At 51.8% G+C, this 21227-nt stretch overlaps 1 protein-coding gene across 1 annotated transcript in view; it reads right to left on the reverse strand.

Moving 5' to 3' along the window:
* LOC138283020 (E3 ubiquitin-protein ligase TRIM39-like) overlaps window positions 1-21227 on the reverse strand; it is a 94112-nt gene that overhangs the window by 32701 nt on the left and 40184 nt on the right. Inside the window, exon 3 of the mRNA XM_069221134.1 lies at window positions 2131-2228. Coding sequence (XP_069077235.1) covers window positions 2131-2228 — 98 coding nt within the window. The remainder of the gene's footprint in view (window positions 1-2130; window positions 2229-21227) is intronic.

The raw sequence follows: 21227 nt of genomic DNA on the forward strand, positions 1-21227 counted from the left end.
TCAGGTTAGCAGTCCTTCTTATTTCTTCTTGTGAGGTCAGCAGGAATCGGACGAGCTCGGTTCAGGGGAGCACTTCAATCATGGATTGAGGGGCGTTACAGGGGTCAGAGGGCAGAAGCCAGTGGCTACTGTCCCTGAGGATGACTACACCCTTCTGGTGTCCACTCCCTTTGGGGAGGGAGGCACAGACCTAACCCTGTTGGTCCCTTTCCTCCAAACCAAGATGGAGGATTCTGCAGGGAGGGGGTCACTTCAGCTCTGGGCACCTTAGGGGTGGTCCCAGCTGAAGTGGTCACTCCTTGTTTTTCCTAAGTTTCCTGCCTATCTTGCCGCCAAAAGTGGTGCTTTCTCCAGGAGCGGGCATTGTAACTGGATGCCCGAGCCTTTGAGGCTCACTGGAAAGTGTTACAGTTTCTGCAGGGGGTGGGGGGGGGGGGGACTGTGAAGCACCTCCACTCAGTGCAGGCTTTGTTTCTGGCCTCAGAAAGCAGAAAAGGCCCTCACCCCATGGGGTCAGAAACATGTCTCTTAGTGGCAGGCTGGCACAGACCAGTCAGTCCTGTACTAAAGAATTGGGTAAAATACCAGGGGCATCTCTAAGATGCCCACTGGGTGCATTTTTCAATAAATCCAACACTGGCATCAGTATGGATTTATTGTGCTGAGAGGTTTGATACCAAACTTCCCAGTACTCAGTGAAGCCATTATGGAGCTGTGGAGTTTGTAATGACAAACCCCCCGTCCATATACTCAGTATGGCCACACTGCACTTACAATGTCTAAAATGGACTTAGACACTGTAGGGACACATTGCTCCTACACCTATGCCCTCACCTGTGGGATAGTGCACCCTGCCTTTGGGCTGTGAGGTCTGCTAGGGGGGTGACTTACCTATACTACAGGCAGTGGTTTGTGGGCATGGCATCCTGAGGGGGATGTCATGTCAACTTTACCTTTTTCTCCCCACCAGCACACACAAGTTCCATTGGCAGTGCGCATGTGTTTGGTGAGGGGTCCATTAGGGTGGCACAATATATGCTGCAGCCCTTAGGGACCCTCCCTGATCACAGAGCACTTGGTACCACTGATACCTTTTACAAGGGACTTAGCTGTGGGCCAGGGGTGTCTCAATTGTAGAACAATGGTACAGATTAGCAGGATCCCAGCACACACTTAGTCAAGTTGGCATCCGATATCAGGCAAAAAAAGTGTGTGTGGGGGGGGGGGGGGGGTGAGGGGGGGGGGGCAAGTATTGCAAACTAGGGGCCAATTTCCTACAACTGGAGAATACACCACAGCACATGGGTCTAGGCAGGATTACGCACTAGAGAGCACAACAGAATAGACACTTCACTATTTCACAAAATGCTGCACCAGACTGTACACTGTACTACATGCCACAATGTACCAGATGGCTTGTTGCACAAGAGAGCACACTGCATTACACAGTACACTATACTACACTGTCCACAGTGCTGCACTAGACAGTATACTGTAGTAAATGGTACAACTGCAGCATCATCTCTATTCCCAACCAAATCCTTTCATCTTTTAAACACAGCTCAAGACTTTTCTGCTCATGCACAACTTTAATCTTGGCTAGCCTCGACTTTTGTCGCCCCCCCCGCTCCCCCCCCCGGCTTGGTTACCTCACCAGCGCAGACACTTCCTTCTGAAGCAGCTGATTGCACTTTTACAAATGGTCTCAAGCAATGCACCACCCTCTCTAAAGCTGCTCCACCGCTGGTAGTGGTATCAGGGGAGCCTTGGGTTTGCCTCCTCCTTTTCCACTGGCTTGGCAGGTCACACAAGAGCGACAAAACTCCTTGACCTTCTCTGACATCTGGGACCAGTAGAAGTGGTTGACCAGCCTCTCGCAGGTCTCAGTCACCCCCAGATGCCCAGCCAAGGGGACATCATGGACAATGTTAAGGAGGACCCCCCTGTACTGCTGAGGGACCACCAGCACGGCTCAGGAGTTAGCACAGCTGAGGGGGTCAGTGTGTAACCTGCACTCGCCAAATGTTCGACCAGGTCTTCCACAGTAAAAGCTGCAGCTGTAGCTGGTGGAGGCCAAAGGTCTCAGTGTGGGCACCAACAGAAAATTACATTCAGCACAACTCTATTTACCTTTATATTTCTTCATCTCCTCTTCAGGTTTCAGAGTTATCATAACCTCTTTTTCCTTTTTCTTCATCTCACTCTCTGGACCCTGAAACTTCTTACACCTGAAGGACACACAAATCATTTTAGTATTAGAGAAGACTCGGAGGCTACAGGATCTGAAAAGGAACAGCACAAACACCCTGTAATTGGAAATAGAATACTGTAATCAGAGGAGCTCCTGCAGGACACACACACACCCCTCCCTACAGCCCTGAGGGGCATCCACAAGTGTCACACATTATCTCTTCTACTATGCAAACCCCTCTGCTCAGAACCTTGCATGGATTAGCACATGATAATACAAGCTTCAGGATCTCAGGGGAAACAGTGAAAGACTCATCAACTAACAAACATGGCCACTCTCTCTCTCCACCTCCCTGTCTATTTATCTGATTACCTGTATAACTCTTTCTTCTTCTCTCACATCACTTAGTGTTCCTCGCTCTCTCTCTGGTCCTCTCTTTCAGAAAGCTCCAGATATTGCAAAGGTATCTGTGCACATTGATTGTTACTACAAACACAAACACTCACACAGACTCTATGCTGCACTGTCTCGACTTTATTTCATCCTCCCACCTCCTCCCTCTTTCCTTCTCTCTCTGCGACTCTAACAGCACAAACATAATTGTGCACAATTGCTGTTACTACCCTCACATTCTCTATCTCTGTCTCAGCATCTCTCGGCCCCTCTTTGCTTCTCTGTAACTGAATAAAGCTTGTCACACACACTTTGTTTCTTTTTTCTCTCTCTTTCGTATTGACTCTCTTGGTTTGTTTGTCTCGCTGACAGATCTTCAGATCTCAAAAGCAGATGTGAATATTCACACACTATCTCTTTCATTCCCTCCCTCACTCTCTACATATGCCTCTTGATCTTCTACGCACTCTTGTGATCTCCTGTGTCTGTCAGGCTCACTCTCTCTTTTTTTCTCTCGCTCTCTTGCTTTCTTCCTCTTCTCCTGTAAAATCTCAGAAGTGCTGAGTATGACTATCTGTGAGATCCTGCATCCTGCACACTGTCTGTGAAAGCTTTCAACCTGGAATTACTAAATCTCCTGCATCATCGAATCATTGTGCTCCTCCACCTTGGGATCGTTGAAATCCTACACAGTGGAATCTTTGGAGTCATGGTCCTTGGAATCTCTGCATTTCTGTACCTTGGAATCTCTGGATCCCTGTACCTTGGGATCTCTGGATCCCTGTACCTTGGGATCTCTGGATCCATGTTGCTTGGGATCTCTGGATCCCTGTATACAGTGATCACATTGTATGACCCGCCTGGAAGCTGGCTGCATAGTGATAATAATTATATAGCTGTATTAAAAGTAGTAACATAGAACGGGATGAAAGGCAAACAAAGCATCTCCCTTCCTCCCTCCCTCGCACTGGGAGCACATTTACCCATTAATACAGCAACAATGAGAGAAAACACTAGTGGTTAAACCCCTACATGGTCCTGTTCACTGTATCATGGCTGGTGTGTTGTGAAGCCTCAGGAGCCGGATATATCTGGGAAATATCAATTCTGTACACTCTGTAGAAAGGCCCCATAACTCTCGGAAAGAGTGTGCTTGGCTCGTCAATGTCAGAGTAATATTCTCCATGCCTAAGATGTGCCACAGGCGGTGTATCCATCCCAGGTGCATGGGAAGAGTATCAGTACCCCAGTGAGAGAGTATGTTTTGAGTAGCCGAACCCAATGCCAACCCTATTAGACACCCCCTATGGTCGCAGATTCTACGCTTGCCATATTTGTAGCTGTGTGACGTGCCCTGTAGTATATGTCTTCCCATTCCCTATGTGTGAGAGATCTACTGATTTCGACCTCCCATTGTCGTTGTCCTGGGGATTTCTGTGTATCGGGGGCCTTTTGTAGGAAATTGTACAGGTCAGTGATTAATCTTTTATCTGAGGTCTTCTTCAACAGCCATTTCTCAACATCAGTAAGGGATCTCTGTGCCTGGTCTCGTATCCCAGGATGCATGGCCCAATGCCGAATTTGTAAGTAGCGCATCTGCTCTACCTCAGGGAGTGCATGTTCGGATTTCAGAGTGTCAAAAGATGGCCAACAGAGTGACACTCCGGTTGCAACCACTTGCTGTAGGCCAAGGTGTTCATACCAGGAGTAAAGGATGAATTGCCAGCAATTGGTGTCAAGGGCGAGGAAAATGTAGTCAAGTTTTTCCCTGTTGCAACCCGGTGCCACGTTCTCGTAAGTGAGATTGTGATTGGAGAAGAATATAAACCCCAGGGATGTTGTGGGCGGGATAGGAAGGGGATCTTCCACAGGGATGTGCCTGCGAGCACCCTATACATATACAGCCACCTCTTTTCGAACTCGTCTCTCAACCACTCTACTAAATAGTGGAGTTGGGTGGCTTGAAAACAGTGCAGTAGGTTAGGCACCCCTAGCCCCCCTTGTGCTGGCAATTGATAGCATAGGGTGTGGCTCACGTGAGGCCACCTCCCTGCTCAAATGAAATTGTAAAAATCTTTCTGTAAAGATTCAAGCATTCCCGGGAGAGGCTCTACTGGTAGGGCCGCATGAGGGACCATGATATTAAGGCCTTGGGATTTCTGAACATTTACGCGTAAGCCGGAGATCTTCCCAAACTCCTCTATCTCCTGCAGAAGAGCCAGAAGGGCCCCCTTGGGATTATCTAAGAAGACTAAAACGCCATCCACGTATAAAGCCAAGGTGTGCACTTCGCCTCCAAATAACACACCCGTTATATTTGGATTTGATCGTACACTCTGTGCAAACCGCTCCAATAGTAGGAGTGACAAAGGGCAACCCTGTCTGGTGCCTCCGCATTGGGGAATTGATTGGGAGGAATGTCTGTTCACCCACACCGTTGCCAACGGTTTGCTATAGGTGGTATGGATCCATGTGAGAAACGGAGGGCCGAAACCAAAGTGGGTTAATGTTGCGGTCAGGTATCGCCAATGCACTCTGTTGAAGGACTTCTCCACGTCCAGGGTTAAAAGAATAATGTCCCTACGAGCACAACCTGCCTCATCTATTAAGTGAAGAATGCGTTTTGTGTGTCCCCACATTGGGGGTGCATCACAAATCCATTTTGGTCTGGGTCAATCAGACCTGGTAGAAGCGGGTAGCTAGAATACTGGTTAGCAGCTTAGTGTCCGTATTAAGTAGTGAGTTGGTCGGTAGGACCCGCATGATTGAGGGTCCTTCCCAGGCTTAGGAAGAACCACAATGGATGCCATCAGCATTGAGGGTGGAATGGAATCAGGGGCTGTTATGGCCTTAAATAGGCGTGTCAACATGGGCGCCAGTTGGAAGCAGAAAGCTTTATAAAATACAGAAGGGAACCCATCCGAGTCAGGGGATTTATGAAGCTTGGTTTTAGCTATCGTCGCTGTTGAACCTGGCCCTTGTGGCAGGTTCATCCCCTGACTTTTTGCCTCCTTCCTCCTATTTTTTCTGACCTCTCGCTGTTGGCTCTAGGACTCTGAGCACTTTATCACTGCTGATCAGTGCTAAAGTGCAAGTGCTCTCCCTTCTAAAGTTGTTATGATTGGCTTATATCTAATTGGCATATTTAATTTACCTGTAAGTCCCTTGTACAGTGGTATCTCTATACCCAGGGCCTGTAAAATAAATGCTACTAGTGGGCCTGCAGCCCTGACTGTGCCACCCACTGAAGTAGCCTTTCAAACCTGCCTCAGGCCTGCTAGCGCAGGGCCTGTGTGCACAGTTTTCTGCCACAGGGACCTGGCATCTAAATTTACTTGCCAGGCCCAGAACTTTTACTACATGTAAGTCACCCATAAGGTAGGCCCTAACTAGCCCTATGGGTAGGGTACTATGTATGTAGAAGGCAGGACATGTGCCAGGTAGCGTGGCCTGTCCTGGTAGCGACAAACAGCCTATTTGGTTTCTCACTGCTGTGAGTGCTGCCTTCTCATAGGATTGCATTGGAAATGCCCTGCCTCATGTCTAGAGGGTATTGTCTGATTTATGAGGGGTAGCGTAGGCATGTTTGGTATGGTTTTAATGGTGATGAGAAATGCTGCTTACTGGTGTAAGTGGATTTTTTATTACTATTACAGAAATGCCACTTCTAGAAAGTGAGCATTTATCTGTGCTTATGACTCTGGTGTTTTGCAGCTTGACTCCAATCCACGTCTGGGCAGACTGACAGTTGGGGCTTTGTGCATACTTTTCAGACAGCCTGTACAGAGGGAGGGTGGAGGTGTCACCGAGGTGCATCTGCATACTGAATAGTCTTCCTGGGCTGAGAGAAGGGAGAGGTGGAGCACACCTGCATTTGTAAAGGCTGTGCCCTGGCCTCACACAATAGGGTTGTTTACCCCCAATGATGTTTGGAGCCTGTGCTGGAGGAGAGAGGGGGCACTCCCAGAACCAGTTGTAACTGGTTGGAACCTCCTCTCCCCTTTCTTTGTAAACACACTGTAAAACTGAGTATAAGTACAGGGGTGTTTTCCCCACAATGTGGAGACACTGGAGACATCTTGGAACTGGACACAGAGGCAGTCATTATGAACACGGCGGTAAACACCGCGGCGGCGGCGGTGAATGGAAAACCGCCATATAATGAACGAAAATCCCAACCCCGCAAAAAATCACCAGACCAGCACTCCCGCTATGACTGTCAGCGGGAATCCCGGAGCTCCCCACCCCGCCACCGCCAAGCACACTCACATCCCGCCCTCCAAATAATGATGCACAAATTACCTCGGTGGACAGTGGAGGCCGGACGACCATTGGCGGCTGTGACCGCCACGGGCGGCAAGTGGACTCAACAGCAAAAAGTGCACACATTGGATAGGCATCTGACACACATCCAGAACCCCATAAAACACCCCCAGACACACCCCACAATCCCTTGCAATGAAAGCAGGACAAGAAGACGGAGAGCACCAGAGGCAGACAGCGAATGCCAGCATACAGGACACACACACCGACCCACAGAAGAGCACCCTTACCTCGTTCCCAGCCCCGACACCATTCCCCACACTCACCATGTGTCCCCCCAAACGTCCACGCTTCACAGAGAGGGAGTTAAGGACCATGGTAGATGAAATCCTGAAGGTGGAGCCACAAATATTCGGGGCGGAGGTGCAGCACACACCCATCGCAAGGAAAATGGAGCTGTGGCAGACCATTGTGAACAGGGTCAATGCAGTGGGACACCATCCACGCACCAGGGACGACATCCGGAAGAGATGGAACGACCTGTGGGGGAAGGTCTGGGACATGGCATCAAGGCACCACATCGCAGTGCAGAAGACTGGGGGAGGACCGCCACAACACCACCCGACTACACTGACTGGGAGGAAAAGGTACTGGCCATCCTGCAACCAGAGGGACTCACTGGACTCACTGGAGGAATAGACTCGGGTAAGTGATCTACATTTACCCCATATACACCACACCTGTAATGCATGCACCACCCCACCCCACCAGGACCTGCACCCCACACAGGCATCAGCTACTACATCCATCCCCCTGCATGACCACAAACCCACTAACAGGCCCACATCCCTCCCGCTGTGCACAGTCACCCACCCCTGCACGTACCCACAATGGATCGACACCCCCCACCACAATGCAACCCCACACTGGCGCAAAATGCAATGTCAACCTCACAAATGCACCCTGGAAGGCCACTGAAAGTACAACCAGCACTAAATAGCCCACTCCTGTTCACCTCAAACGTTCAAGCAGATGTAACAGACATGTCTATGTCCCCCAACAGGCACCACCACCCATGCTACCCTAATGGAGGGGACAAGGAGTGCCAGTGTCCCCCAGGGAGACAGAGGCACCTCACAGGACACTGGTGAAGGATCCCTGGACACAGATGAGCAGGCAGGCCCGCAATCTGTCCCAGACATTGGGGGTCTACAACCGGCGGAGCACCCACTGTAGAAAGAGGTGGGAGGACCTGCGGTGCTGAGCGCGAAAGATCAGTGAAGCCCAGCTGGGGAAGTCCTCCCAACGTGGAAGGGGTGCCCGTCGGGCACTGACCCCCACTCATGCGACGGATCCTGGCGGTGGCGTACCCAGACCTGGATGGGCGCTTGAAGGCTGCACAGCAGTCACAAGGGGGTGAGTACTCATTTCACATACTTCAGTCTGGAAGGATGTCTGGGTGTGCATTAGGGTTCATGCTGCTTAGAGGCAGGGACTTTGACTGGTGTCCATCTACTTTATGGTCCCCAAAAGGTGTAGGGGTGTCTTTGTCAGGTCTCCCATACGTCGCCTCCTTAGGTAGTCCAGGGGATGGGTGTAGATCAGTATTCTGGTCAGTAGTCAGGGGCATGGCCATGGGCATAGTGAAAGGTGCTGCCTGTTGGGTGTGTCTTCTGGGTGGGTGTAAGTCTGGCCATTATGTATCTGCAGTCAGCTATTTTCAAGTGTCTCTCCTGTTTTGTCTCCCCATCCCTGTTCTCTTGCGTTGGTTTGGTACAGCAGCAACTTCAGACGAGGGAGCTGAGGCACCGGCAAGTGGGGAGGCGGCGGTCCACGGATCCTCCGAGGCAGAGACATCTGACGCCCAGGGGACCAGTGGGTGGGAGGGCAAGGGGAGTTCCACGGGGGAGGCTACTACCATAGGAGGTAGTGACTCAGACTTCCTCCGATGGGGGCTCCCCAGCAGTGGCAGACCCTAGTGCACACACCACTACCGTTATATCTTCCGCCACCCCCATTCCATCACCGCCCTCCCTTCTGCTCCCCAACGAGTTGCCTGTGCCCGACCACCCAGAAAGGTGGGCGTCTCCTTCGCCCCAGGCACCTCCTCCCCTGCCCCAGTCGGCTCTGCTGCCCTCAGAGGAGGCTATTGACCTCCTGAGAACCATCTCTGTAGGGCAGACAACCATCGTCAATGCCATCCAGGGGCTAGCATCAGAGGTGCAGCAGACTAATGCTTATCTGGATGGCTTTCACGGTGCCGTGTCTGCCCTACAGAGATCTTTTCAGGCTCTGACCTCCTCCTGGACGGCAGCCAGTTTCCCTGGCCATTCCGTCCCCCCTCCTATTTCCTCTACCCCTTTCAGCACCCCACTCCCTTCACCCGTCCAAGGCACACATTCAGACACCCAGTCAAGCACATCAACACACAAGAAACACACTTCAAAACACAAGCACCACTCCTCCCACCACAAGCATTCACACAGCCAATAGACACCTGCACACACAACAACATCCACTTCCCCCAGTGTGCCCACCTTTTCCGCCTCCCTGTCTGTCCCCTCTACTTCCAAACCCTCATACACTGCACATTCACTCACTGTTGCTGCTCCTCTTCCTGCACTCACCACAATAGCAGACAGCCATACATGCACCCCATACACCACACCTGCACTCACCACCACTACGGTAGTTGACACATGCAGCACACTCACCAGACTTGCAGACACCCACACAACATACATCCACAATAGCCGTCTGTCTTCTCCCTCTGTGTCCACCCCCCTCCTCCCAAAACACCCAAACGCACCAAGACACCCACCCATCAGACATCCACCATACCACAGCATACTGAGTAGTCACCTGCACCCACTACACGCATCCCTACACCACATACATCCACACCCTCTGCCTCCACTCCCACGCCCTCATCCACGCCCTCTCCAATTGCTCCAAAGAAACTTTTTCTCTCCCGTGCTGACCTCTTTCAACCCACTGGCCCACCCCGTCTTGTCCCCAAAAGTGCTCACCTCCTTGCCATGTCCACTCCTTCACCATCACAGCCCAGCCCGCCCTTCACGTTCCCGTGCCCCTTCCCCAGATAAGAAAAAGGCCCGGACTGAGCCTAGGTCATCTAGCTCCACCCGATCCAAACAGCCCCCACCCCTGTCAAAGGCCCACCCCGTCGTAAATCGACACCCCCCACCACCCCCTGTCCCCCTTCTGTGAGGTGCCTGGATGCCCATATGGTGCCCCATGATGTGGAGTACCATGCACTTGTGGGAGTCAGGTTGGGCCCGTTGTGGCCCATGACAATTGTCGGCATAAGGACTGGCCAATGGCCCTGTTTTTAAGACTGTTTGGCTCAGTGAGCTTCATAATAAAGTTTCTGTGTGGCCTGTGTTTGGGCTGCATGCCGTTGAACCCTGGTCTTTAGTTTCCTTTGTGATGGGTATGGGCATTTGTATGTACTATGGTCATGTTGGATTTGCCTTGTGTCGGTAAAGTACCTCTTGCTGTGAGGGGTATGGGTTATATGCTGCTGTGAAGGGTTGGGGGGCATTGCAGGATGGGTGGAGTGGGTGGGTATGTAACTGTGCCCTTTCTTCCCTTGTTTCATAGGTTGCAGTACTTACCGTCGTCGTCTTCGTCGGCGGTCTCGGTCGTGGGGGTATATGCCAAGGAGCAGGGCTGGCATGATCTGCAGCTCTCTATCCATGTTTGCCGAGGCGCGTTCTGTGGGACTCCAGTGAGTGTTTCCTTATATTTGGTTCCTTTCCACCTGGCTTTGTGTGGTGGTGGGTCCCACCCTGGAACTGGCGGCGGAATGGTGGTTCATAATTTGATGGGCGGGTTGGGCCTTTCTGACGGCCTGTGGACGGACTCTGCCGTCGTCATCGGCACTCCTCTACTGGCGGTGGGTGGTTCGCGGGATGCCTGACTTTCGGTTGGTTCATTATTTGGCGGTCCAGCCCGCTCCTCTGTTGGCGGTTTCTACAGCCACCGGCGGCGCGGAACAGACCGCCATGTTCATAATGAGGGCCAGAATGCTGGAAGGACTCACCAGGAACCGCCAATGGACTGCTGTTGCTGTGCTGACCTGCGACCTGCTGGGTCACTGTAAGGAACTGCCACTTGCTTGCATTCATCTTGTGCTGGCCTTCTGCTGGGTCCTGCCGCCCTGTGCTCCTTGAGTACCTTGTCCCCCAGGGGCAGGGTGCTGTGGCCCCTGAACCCTGTAACAACCAGAAGCGCATGAGGAGCACTTCTTCATCCTGAACCTAGCGCCTGGAGGAGCGCTCATCTATTGGTTTGTAAAGTGCTCTGAAAGCGCATTATGGTGGCTGAGGAAACTGCCCCCAGCGCCTGGAGAGCGCTCTGTTTTCTCTTGCTGAGCGCTCTGGGAGGTGCTTCATCTAATTGCCGCCAAGATCACTGCTGCAGCCCGGGCGGGCTGGTTATGTGAAGCGCAAGTGAATTGCAATGTTTGAGGCCCCCAGGGCACGAGGAGAACACGAAGAAAAGGAAACCGGAGCAAGTGTGCTCCTATCGGTGCCCCAGGGTATGGTCCGCTCCGAGGAGCACCCCCGGGGCATCAGACGGCCCTAACTTAGGGCCGATAACGGTCGCTGCCTCGGCGAGCCCCTTTCTGCGGCTGGAGACGATCAGGCGGCGAAGGAAGCCTCATCGGAGGCTCCCCGCCTGCCGAAGCCCCTGTGTGTGTGGTGCATGGGCAGGGGGGGAAGGAAGCCTAATCAGAGGCTCCCCCTGCCCCTTTGAAGCCCTGACTATTCTTGGCAGAGACTGCGGGTGGGGGGAAGCCTCGCCGCAGGCCCCCGCACTGCAGGTCTCCTTGTGTGGCCCCACTTGTTCTTTTGGGGCATTGTTGTGGAAGGCCAGTGGAGGCCGGGGGGGCCCCCCCAGAGATCGCAGGCCCCAGGAGGGGCCAGTTATAAAACTGGAGGGGGTGCATGTCGCCCCCCACCCCTGGAATTACCGCAAGGCCCCTGCTTAGCATGACGGAGCGCCAGGGGCCCCCTTTGTTTGCTTCTATCAATCAATCAATCAATCAGTGAATTTATAAAGCGCACTACAGGGAGTGCAGAATTATTAGGCAAATTAGTATTTTGACCACATCATCCTCTTTATGCATGTTGTCTTACTCCAAGCTGTATAGGCTCGAAAGCCTACTACCAATTAAGCATATTAGGTGATGTGCATCTCTGTAATGAGAAGGGGTGTGGTCTAATGACATCACCACCCTATATCAGGTGTGCATAATTATTAGGCAACTTCCTTTCCTTTGGCAAAATGGGTCAAAAGAAGGACTTGACAGGCTCAGAAAAGTCAAAAATAGTGAGATATCTTGCAGAGGGATGCAGCACTCTTAAAATTGCAAAGCTTCTGAAGCGTGATCATCGAACAATCAAGCGTTTCATTCAAAATAGTCAACAGGGTCGCAAGAAGCGTGTGGAAAAACCAAGGCGCAAAATAACTGCCCATGAACTGAGAAAAGTCAAGCGTGCAGCTGCCACAATGCCACTTGCCACCAGTTTGGCCATATTTCAGAGCTGCAACATCACTGGAGTGCCCAAAAGCACAAGGTGTGCAATACTCAGAGACATGGCCAAGGTAAGAAAGGGCGAAAGACGACCACCACTGAACAAGACACACAAGCTGAAACGTCAAGACTGGGCCAAGAAATATCTCAAGACTGATTTTCTAAGGTTTTATGGACTGATGAAATGAGAGTGAGTCTTGATGGGCCAGATGGATGGGCCCGTGGCTGGATTGGTAAAGGGCAGAGAGCTCCAGTCCGACTCAGAAGCCAGCAAGGTGGAGGTGGAGTACTGGTTTGGGCTGGTATCATCAAAGATGAGCTTGTGGGGCCTTTTCGGGTTGAGGATGGAGTCAAGCTCAACTCCCAGTCCTACTGCCAGTTCCTGGTAGACACCTTCTTCAAGCAGTGGTACAGGAAGAAGTCTGCATCCTTCAAGAAAAACATGATTTTCATGCAGGACAATGCTCCATCACACGCGTCCAAGTACTCCACAGCGTGGCTGGCAAGAAAGGGTATAAAAGAAGGAAATCTAATGACATGGCCTCCTTGTTCACCTGATCTGAACCCCATTGAGAACCTGTGGTCCATCATCAAATGTGAGATTTACAAGGAGGGAAAACAGTACACCTCTCTGAACAGTGTCTGGGAGGCTGTGGTTGCTGCTGCACGCAATGTTGATGGTGAACAGATCAAAACACTGACAGAATCCATGGATGGCAGGCTTTTGAGTGTCCTTGCAAAGAAAGGTGGCTATATTGTTCACAGATTTGTTTTTGTTTTGTTTTTGAATGTCAGACATGTATATTTGTGAATGTTGAGATGTTATATTGGTTTCACTGGTAATAATAAATAATTGAAATGGGTATATATTTGTTTTTTGTTAAGTTGCCTAATAATTATGCACAGTAATAGTCACCTGCACACACAGATATCCCCCTAACATAGCTAAAACTAAAAACAAACTAAAAACTACTTCCAAAAATATTCAGCTTTGATATTAATGAGTTTTTTGGGTTCATTGAGAACATGGTTGTTGTTCAATAATAAAATTAATCCTCAAAAATACAACTTGCCTAATAATTCTGCACTCCCTGTATGTACCCGTAAGGGTTTCGAGGCGCTGGGGGGGGGGGTCCTGCTAGCTTTCGAAGAGCCATGTCTTGAGGAGTCTCCTGAAGGTGAGGAGGTCCTGGGTCTGGCGTAGTGAGGTGGGGAGAGAGTTCCAGGTCTTGGCGGCGAGGAAGGAGAAGGATCTGCCGCCAGAGGTCTTGCGCTAGATTCGGGGGACGATGGCGAGGGCGAGGTAGGCAGAGCGGAGTTGACGTGTGGGGGCATAGAAGTTGAGTCTGGAGTTGAGGTAGGTGGGTCAGGTGTTGTGTAGAGCCTTGTGAGCGTGGGTGACGAGTTTGAAGGTGATCCTTTTTTCCACGGGAGCCAGTGGAGGTCCTTCAGGTGGGGGGAGATGTGACATCGGCGGGGTATGTCGAGGATCAGGCAGGCGGATGCGTTCTGGATGCGCTGGAGACGTTTGATGTCTTTTGTTGGGATGCCTGTGTAGAGTGCGTTGCCGTAGTCAAGTCTGCTACTGACGAGGGCTTGAGTCACCGTCTTTCTGGTTCCTGTTGGAATCCACTTGAAGATTCTGCGGAGCATGCGGAGGGTGTTGAAACAAGAAGAGGAGACGGCGTTAACCTGTTTGGACATGGTGAGAGCGGAGTCGAGGATGAAGCCGAGGTTTCTTGCGTGGCTGGCAGGGGTGGGTGGGGGTCCGAGGGCTGTGGGCCACCAGTAGTCGTTCCAGGCCGAAGGGGTGCGTCCGAGGATGAGGACTTCGGTCTTGTCGGAGTTGAGCTTCAGGCGGCTGTTGTTCATCCACTCGGCGATGAATTTCAGTCCCTCGTGGAGGTTGGTTTTGGCGGTGAGCGGATCTTTGGTCAGGGAGAGGACGAGCTGGGTGTCGTCGGCGTAGGAGATGATGCTGAGGTTGTGTTGACGGGCCAGTTGTGCGAGGGGGGCCATGTAGACATTGAACAATGTTGGGCTAAGAGAGGAGCCTTGGGGGACGCCTCAGATGAGGTTGGTGGCTTTGGAGCGGAAGGGTGAGAGTCGGACTCTCTGGGTTCTGTCGGAGAGGAAGGATGAGATCCAGTTGAAGGCTTTGTCTTGGATGCCGGCTTCGTGGAGACGGGTTAGCAGGGTGCGGTGGCAGACTGTGTCAAAAGCGGCTGATAGGTCGAGGAGGATGAGGGCTGAGGTTTCACCGTTGTCCATTTGTTGTCTGATGTCATCTGTGGCGGCGAGGAGTGCGGTCTCAGTGCTGTGGTTTCGTCTGAATCCCGATTGAGAGGGGTCTAGGATGGAGTTTTCTTCTAGGAAGTGGGCGGGCTGTGCGTTGACGATCTTCTCAATGACTTTCGCTGGAAAAGGGAGGAGAGAGATCGGTCGGAAGTTTTTGAGATCGTTGGGGTCAGCCTTGGGTTTCTTGAGGAGGGGTTGGATTTCTGCGTGCTTCCAGCTGCCCGGGAAGGTGGCGGTGTTGAAGGAGAGGTTGATGATCTTGCGAAGTTTGGGGGCGATGGTGGCGTCGGCTTTGTTGAATACGTGATGTGGGCAAGGGTCCGTGGGAGAGCCTGAGTGGATGGAATTCATGGTTGTTAGGGTTTCGGCGTCGTCTACTTGGGTCCAGGCGGTGAGGTGGAAGGTGTGGGAGGAGTCGTCGGGGGTAGGGACTGGCGGAGGTGTGGTGTTGAAGCTGTCGTGGATGGCTGTGATTTTCTGGTGGAAGAAGGTGGAGAGGTCGTCGCAGAGTTTCTGGGAGGGAGGGACGTCGTTGATGTTGGCGTTAGGGTTGGAGAGTTCCTTCAAGATGCCGAAGAGTTCTTTGCAGTCGTGGGTGTTGTTGTTGAGGCGTTCTGTGAAGTGGGCGCGCTTGGCGAGTCGGATCCGTTGGTGGTGTTCGCGGTTGGCGTCCTTGAGGGTAGCAAGGTTGTCGGGTGTGCGCTCAAGGATCCATTTCTTCTTGAGTTTTTGGCAGGTGCGTTTGGAGGTGGTCAGTTCGTCTGTGAACCAGGCTGGTTTTTTCTTTTCTTGGTTGGCGGTGGGTTTCTTGAGTGGAGCTACGGTGTTGGCGCAGTCGAGGATCCATTGATGGAGGTTGATGGCGGCGGCGCTCGGGTCGGTGGGGTCGGGTGGTGGGTTTTGATGAGGGTGCTGGTAAGTTGGTCTTCGGTGACTTTTCCCCAGCGGCGGTGAGGCGGTAGCGGGATGCGGTGGTGTTCGGTGTTTTCTTGAAGGTAAAATGGACGCAGTGATGGTCGGTCCAGTGGAGTTCGGAGGTGTGGCTGAAAGAGATGTGGTTGCTTGAGGTGAAGAGGGGGTCAAGTGTGTGTCCGGCGATGTGTGTGGGAGTGTTGACCAGTTGACGGAGTCCGAGGTTGAGGAGGTTGGTGGTCAGTGATGCGGTGTTGGCGTCATGTTGTTTTCCAGGTGGAAGCTTAGATCTCCCAGGAGGATGTAGTCTGGAGAGGCGAGGGCGTGGGTGCTTGCGAGGTCGGAGACGGTGTCGCTGAAGGGGGCTCTTGGTCCTGGAGGGCGGTATAGGAGGGTTCCTCTGAGGGTAGTGTTGGGGTCCGTGTGAATCTGGAAGTGGAGGTGTTCGGCTGTCTTGAGGGTGTCGTCCGTGTGGGTGTGAATCTTGAGGGTAGATTTGTGGGCGATGGCTATCCCTCCACCGATTCCGTTGGTGCGATCTCTTCTGGTGATCTTGTATCCGTCGGGTGTGGCGATGGCGATGTCCGGGGCCGAAGAGTCGTTCCACCAGGTTTCGGTCAGGAAGGCCATGTCTGGGGCGGTGGTGTTGAGCAAGTCCCAGAGCTCGATGGCGTGTTTTCGTGCGGAGCGTGTGTTGAGGAGGATGCAGTGCAGGTGGTTTGTGTTGGTTGTTGCTGGCTTCGTTGTTCTGTTGCAGGAGAAGTTGCAGGTGTGGCAGGAAAAAGGTCCTTTGGTGTGCTTCGGGGTGGCCAGGAAGCACTCTGTTGAGGGGCCAGGGTTGAGTGCGCGGAGTTCGTTGGCTGAGTAGCGGAGGCAGGAGTAGCGGGGGGCGTGAGGACCAGGGGGGGTGGCACTGGGCACGGTCCAGGCGCGGACGGGCACAGACGGGCTTGCCCAGACTAGAGTGGGTAGGTTCTGCATGGCTTAGGTGCATACCCTAGGCAACCAGAAACCCCATTTCTAACAGTCGCAATATCTTCTTTTGTTTTAAATGGGCCCTCCAGCTGTGCCACCTGATCCAGTATCAGCCGAGCAGTGGGAGCATCCCGAGATAGGTCCCCGAACCATCCCCCACCGAGTTGCCAACAGCGTACATGGTTTCATAGAACTGACAGAAGGCCAAAGCTATGGGACTGTTACCTCTAATCATGTGTCCCCTCAGACGATCGGAAAGACTCCACTCCCGTGGACTGTCGAAGGGCGCGGAGGGGGTTACCCAGCAGCCAGCACGTACGGTTGCCTCCCACATAGAAATAATGGTGCATCCGCAGGAGTCCATATTCCACTCTGTCTTGGCCTAGGCCTGCCAATTGTTTACGAGCTGCCTCCAATCGCCTCCAGATCCTTGGCGCCCCAGTACGCTTATGGATCTGTTCTAGATCTAGCACCTGTTTGGTCATCATTTCCCTTTCTCTTTCCTAATCTTGTTATCCGTAGCTGTAATTGCTATGAGCTCTCCTCTAATGACCGCCTTTAGAGCTTCCCACAGAACGGGAAACAGAGCAGCCTGCCTGGAACTTCGTTGAGTGCCAAATATCTGGAAATAGCGTGTTTTATCTGTCTAATGAATGGTGGGCGCTGCAAAACAGCTTTGTTCGGTTCGCCATGGGCAAACCTGTCTTTGGAGAGGAGGAAGCTCCAGAGTCAAAGACACTGTCGAGTGGCCCAAAAAGCAGCTGGGTTGTATAGCAATGGTTGGCAGTAAGGATTTTATACCTGTAGTTCTAAAAAATAGTCTAGTCTTGCATATGTTTTATGGGCATGTGAGTAGAAGGTGTAATCTCTAGACTAAAGATAGGACTCTCGCCATAGATCTCGGAGTCCCAACTCCCCCACCCGCCTAACCCCTTCTGCTGATAACGTTCCCACTCCCCCTGTGCGTGAAGCCGATCTGTCCATCTCATTGTGGAAGACTAGGTTCAGATCTCCTCCCAATAAAAAACAATTTGTCTGGAATGGCTGTCAGCTCCACCACCAGTTTGTTGGATAAATTGTTCTTGACCCTCATTTGGTGCATAAATGGATCCCACCACAATAGTGTAGTTATCAAAGTGTATCCCATAAGCCAGAAACCTCCCCTTGACCTCCAGAACCTTATCTCCCACCTTACCCTGTAAGGAGCGGGAAACTAATATGGCAACCCCGGATGTCTATTTATCTACTGAAGAGAGATACTGGTGAGTAATCTATGGCAGTCCCTGGCTAAGAAACGTGTCTCCTGTATAAGGCATATGTCACCTTTCAAATGCTCTACGTGTGAGAGGACCGCCATACGTTTGACCGGAGTGTTAAGACCCCTAACATTAAGGGTCAATGCAGTTAACTTATCGTGAAGAGCGGTAGATCCTGACGATGTAGTAGTGTAGCCCCTGGAGAGTGATAGGAAGTCCCACCACCTGTTCTCCTATGATCGTGTCCCTCATAGGTTGATGGCTGTTTACCTGTTACTGTGAATGTGCACCCTCCCCTCTCAGAATAAAAAATCCCCAACCCTGAAAGTACAACATAAACATAGTTCAACAACTCTGGACTAACCCAGAATAGTCTCTGTGGGCAGTCCTATAAATGAAGGTCTAATCCCACTGAGTCCACTGTCTGCTTCCATTGGTCCCTCCATCCCCCACCCATTTCCTCTCTGTGTCTGGCCTTCACATAGCCAGAACTGTGTTGTGGTCCAAGGATCTTCACCACTCCGCATCCCCCAATAGGGACTCCAGCACCGCCCTCCTCTTCTAGTCTCTGGATCAGGCATGTTGGGGTCCTCCTTTGTTGTCAACCAAGTCGGCTCATGGGGGGGTACTCCAATCGCAGGGCCTTGCAAGCTGCCTCCAGTGAGTGATGCTGGTGCACGGGTCCATCCAACCAGAAGATAAGCCGAAATGGAGGAGACCGTCGCCCAGCTCTGATACCTTGAGTCGGACCTCTCTTAGATCCTGGCAGAGATCTTGTTTCACCACCTGAAGGTACTTCTTAAGAGACTAGAAAAGGGCCTCCAAGAACGAGCCCGTTACCTGTTCCTCTCATCCATTGCCCTCTGGGGTGCGATCGCGATCCCCCGTGGTCTACATGGTGTGGAGAGCATCTCCCTCAGTGTGCATTCCTTTTTAGAACGGGCTGCTGTCATGCTGATCTAGGTGACAAGGTGTATCCAGACACCGTCGCTATGAATCCCGATGGCGGGGTCACAACGGAATCCATGCTCTATGTTGGGGGGTGTCTCAAAGGCTCTCGTGCTTTCTCATACATCCCACTCCTGTCGATCTAATGGGTGGCGAGTAGTGGGGGCCCACCAGGGGGGTCGCTCACTGGTATATCCTGCCAGGCCCGCTGGTTCCAAGTAGGAGCCCACGCCCCAGAGAAGGCCCTGTGTGCACCACTCCATCGAGGTGATGTCCCGGGGGCAATCTCTTGGACCCCCAAAGTAAGTAGGCACCCCCAATTATGGCCAAAGAAGAGACCCGCAGTGGGCCCCGCTCCCCTGCTGGTGGCGTCTGGGGGGTGGTTCATGCTATAGTGTCGGCCCCACCTTCGACCCGGGCCACGCCATCACCCCCCGGGCCCGCTGATGTCCTGGTGTGGACGAGGCCTCCCCAGCAGAATGCGATGGGAGCTGCCGCGGCCTTTGTGCCAGGCCGGGCCTCCACGCTGGGAGATGATCAGGTTTCACATCCCCTCCACACCCGCCCCATCCCCCCCCGGGTCTGATGTCCCCCATTTCACCGCCGTGGCCACAGGTGTGATTAGGCCTCATTCACCTCTCCCCAGGCCGGCCTGGCCGGAGAAGGTGGCCTGCACTGCGACCGCCACGACGATCAGCGCCCGCCCCACGTGGTATCCGCCAAGTGGTCCAGCTCATGGCTGCATCATGCTGTGCTGGGGGGGTGTACATGGCTGGATTCTCCCCAGCACCGCCTTGGAATGTGTGGCAGGCACGGAGGGACCAAACCATGCATCCTATCTGTCCGCCATCTTGACTCCCAAGTCCTGCATTTTAGAGTCTCTGGAGGCTTTGAACTACAGGACCATGGACTCTCTTAGCTCCTGCACCATGGAGACTCTAATGTCCTGCACCCTGAAGTCCTGCATCCTGAGGCCGTTGAGGTCCTGCACTTTGGAGACTCTGAAGTCCAGCACCTCGGGGACTCTGATGTCCTGCAACTTGGAGTCCCTGAGGTGCTGCGACTTAGAGTATCTAAGGTCCTGACCTGGTTGCAAATTCAGTTTGTGGACATCTCACTTCAAGGCTATGACCTTTGGTTTGACAACTTCTAAACGGCTTCTTCTAACACCTTTCTAGAAGGATCAGTGACTTTTTTTCTATTTCTTGGTGTTGTGAACTGCTCCCAGGTGCCTCTCACTCAAGTGTCAAAGGATTAGCCCCTCTGTTAGGACCCAGACTGCTTTCAGATTACTGTAAACCACATGCACAGGATATTCACTCCAGTGTATCTTAAAAGTGAAATGGTTCCTGCCTGTGTCTCACTCGGCATTCTGCACTTCTCTCTGTATTTCTCCCTCCTCCTCATTCCCTTCCCCTTCAACTGCCTTCTCTCTTCTTCTACATTTCTTGCTCTTTTCACCTTTTTTCTTTCTGAATATTATAGTCTCCATCTCTCCCTCTCTCTGCTCTGATGCCAGGAGTGAGGGTTCTGGACACTTTCAGAGGTTTGATGATTGACTGGATGCTGACCCCTGAAGATGCTGTGGACTGAAGAGAAGTCGTGAGGGATGTAGAAAGCTTTCTTACCACCATAAGCAGATCTGAGGAACAGAGTTGGGTTTAGGAGGACTGGGGGAGCCCTTTGAGGACTGGAGCAATTTCACAAAAGAATGAGTAAAAATAAAAGTAGGCAAAAATTGAAAAAGTATTCAGAAGAATTAATATCCACATTAAAGGAACTAAATCTGACAATCAGTGGAAGAGTGCAGAAACTATAGAGCTGTAGTTTTTTTAGAATGGCCTTTGGACTTATTTATACCTGTATTTTGGACAATTACATGACATTGTGACTCAAGACAGGAACGAGCCCCTCTCACTGCACAGTGTTCCAGTACACGTCGGCCATCTTAATTGAACTGCGATTTTCACTTGAGCAGAGCATTATCTTCAAGTAACATTCCTTCATGTACATCTTTTTGACACTGAATGCACATTTCATGGTGTCTCTTGTTTTTAACAAGCGCTCCACGTCACACATTTCTCATTTTTAAGAACTTTTCTTTTTTAATGCTCTCACTGAGGACTGACGTGCAGTGCATTACCCTTGCTTTAGACAAGGATATCACTACAAAAGTGGGAGTATGCTTTAAATTTTAATAACTGTTCTAAAGCCATTCCCTTGGGAAAGCTATTGTGTTAATCACAAGTGGGTGAAAAGTGTTTCTGCAGAGCCTTCTGAACATGAAGCATCCATGTGGAATGTACTATTCTGCATAAACCTCTGAATGTGGAATACTATGCCGAATAACAAATGTATTGTAATATTGTAACTCAGCAACTGCATAACTTTGTCTCAGTTTGAACAAGTGAAGTACTCGTCTCTCTACTCT

This window comes from Pleurodeles waltl, chromosome 2_2, assembly GCF_031143425.1.
Source record: "Pleurodeles waltl isolate 20211129_DDA chromosome 2_2, aPleWal1.hap1.20221129, whole genome shotgun sequence".
Classification (NCBI taxonomy): domain Eukaryota; kingdom Metazoa; phylum Chordata; class Amphibia; order Caudata; family Salamandridae; genus Pleurodeles; species Pleurodeles waltl.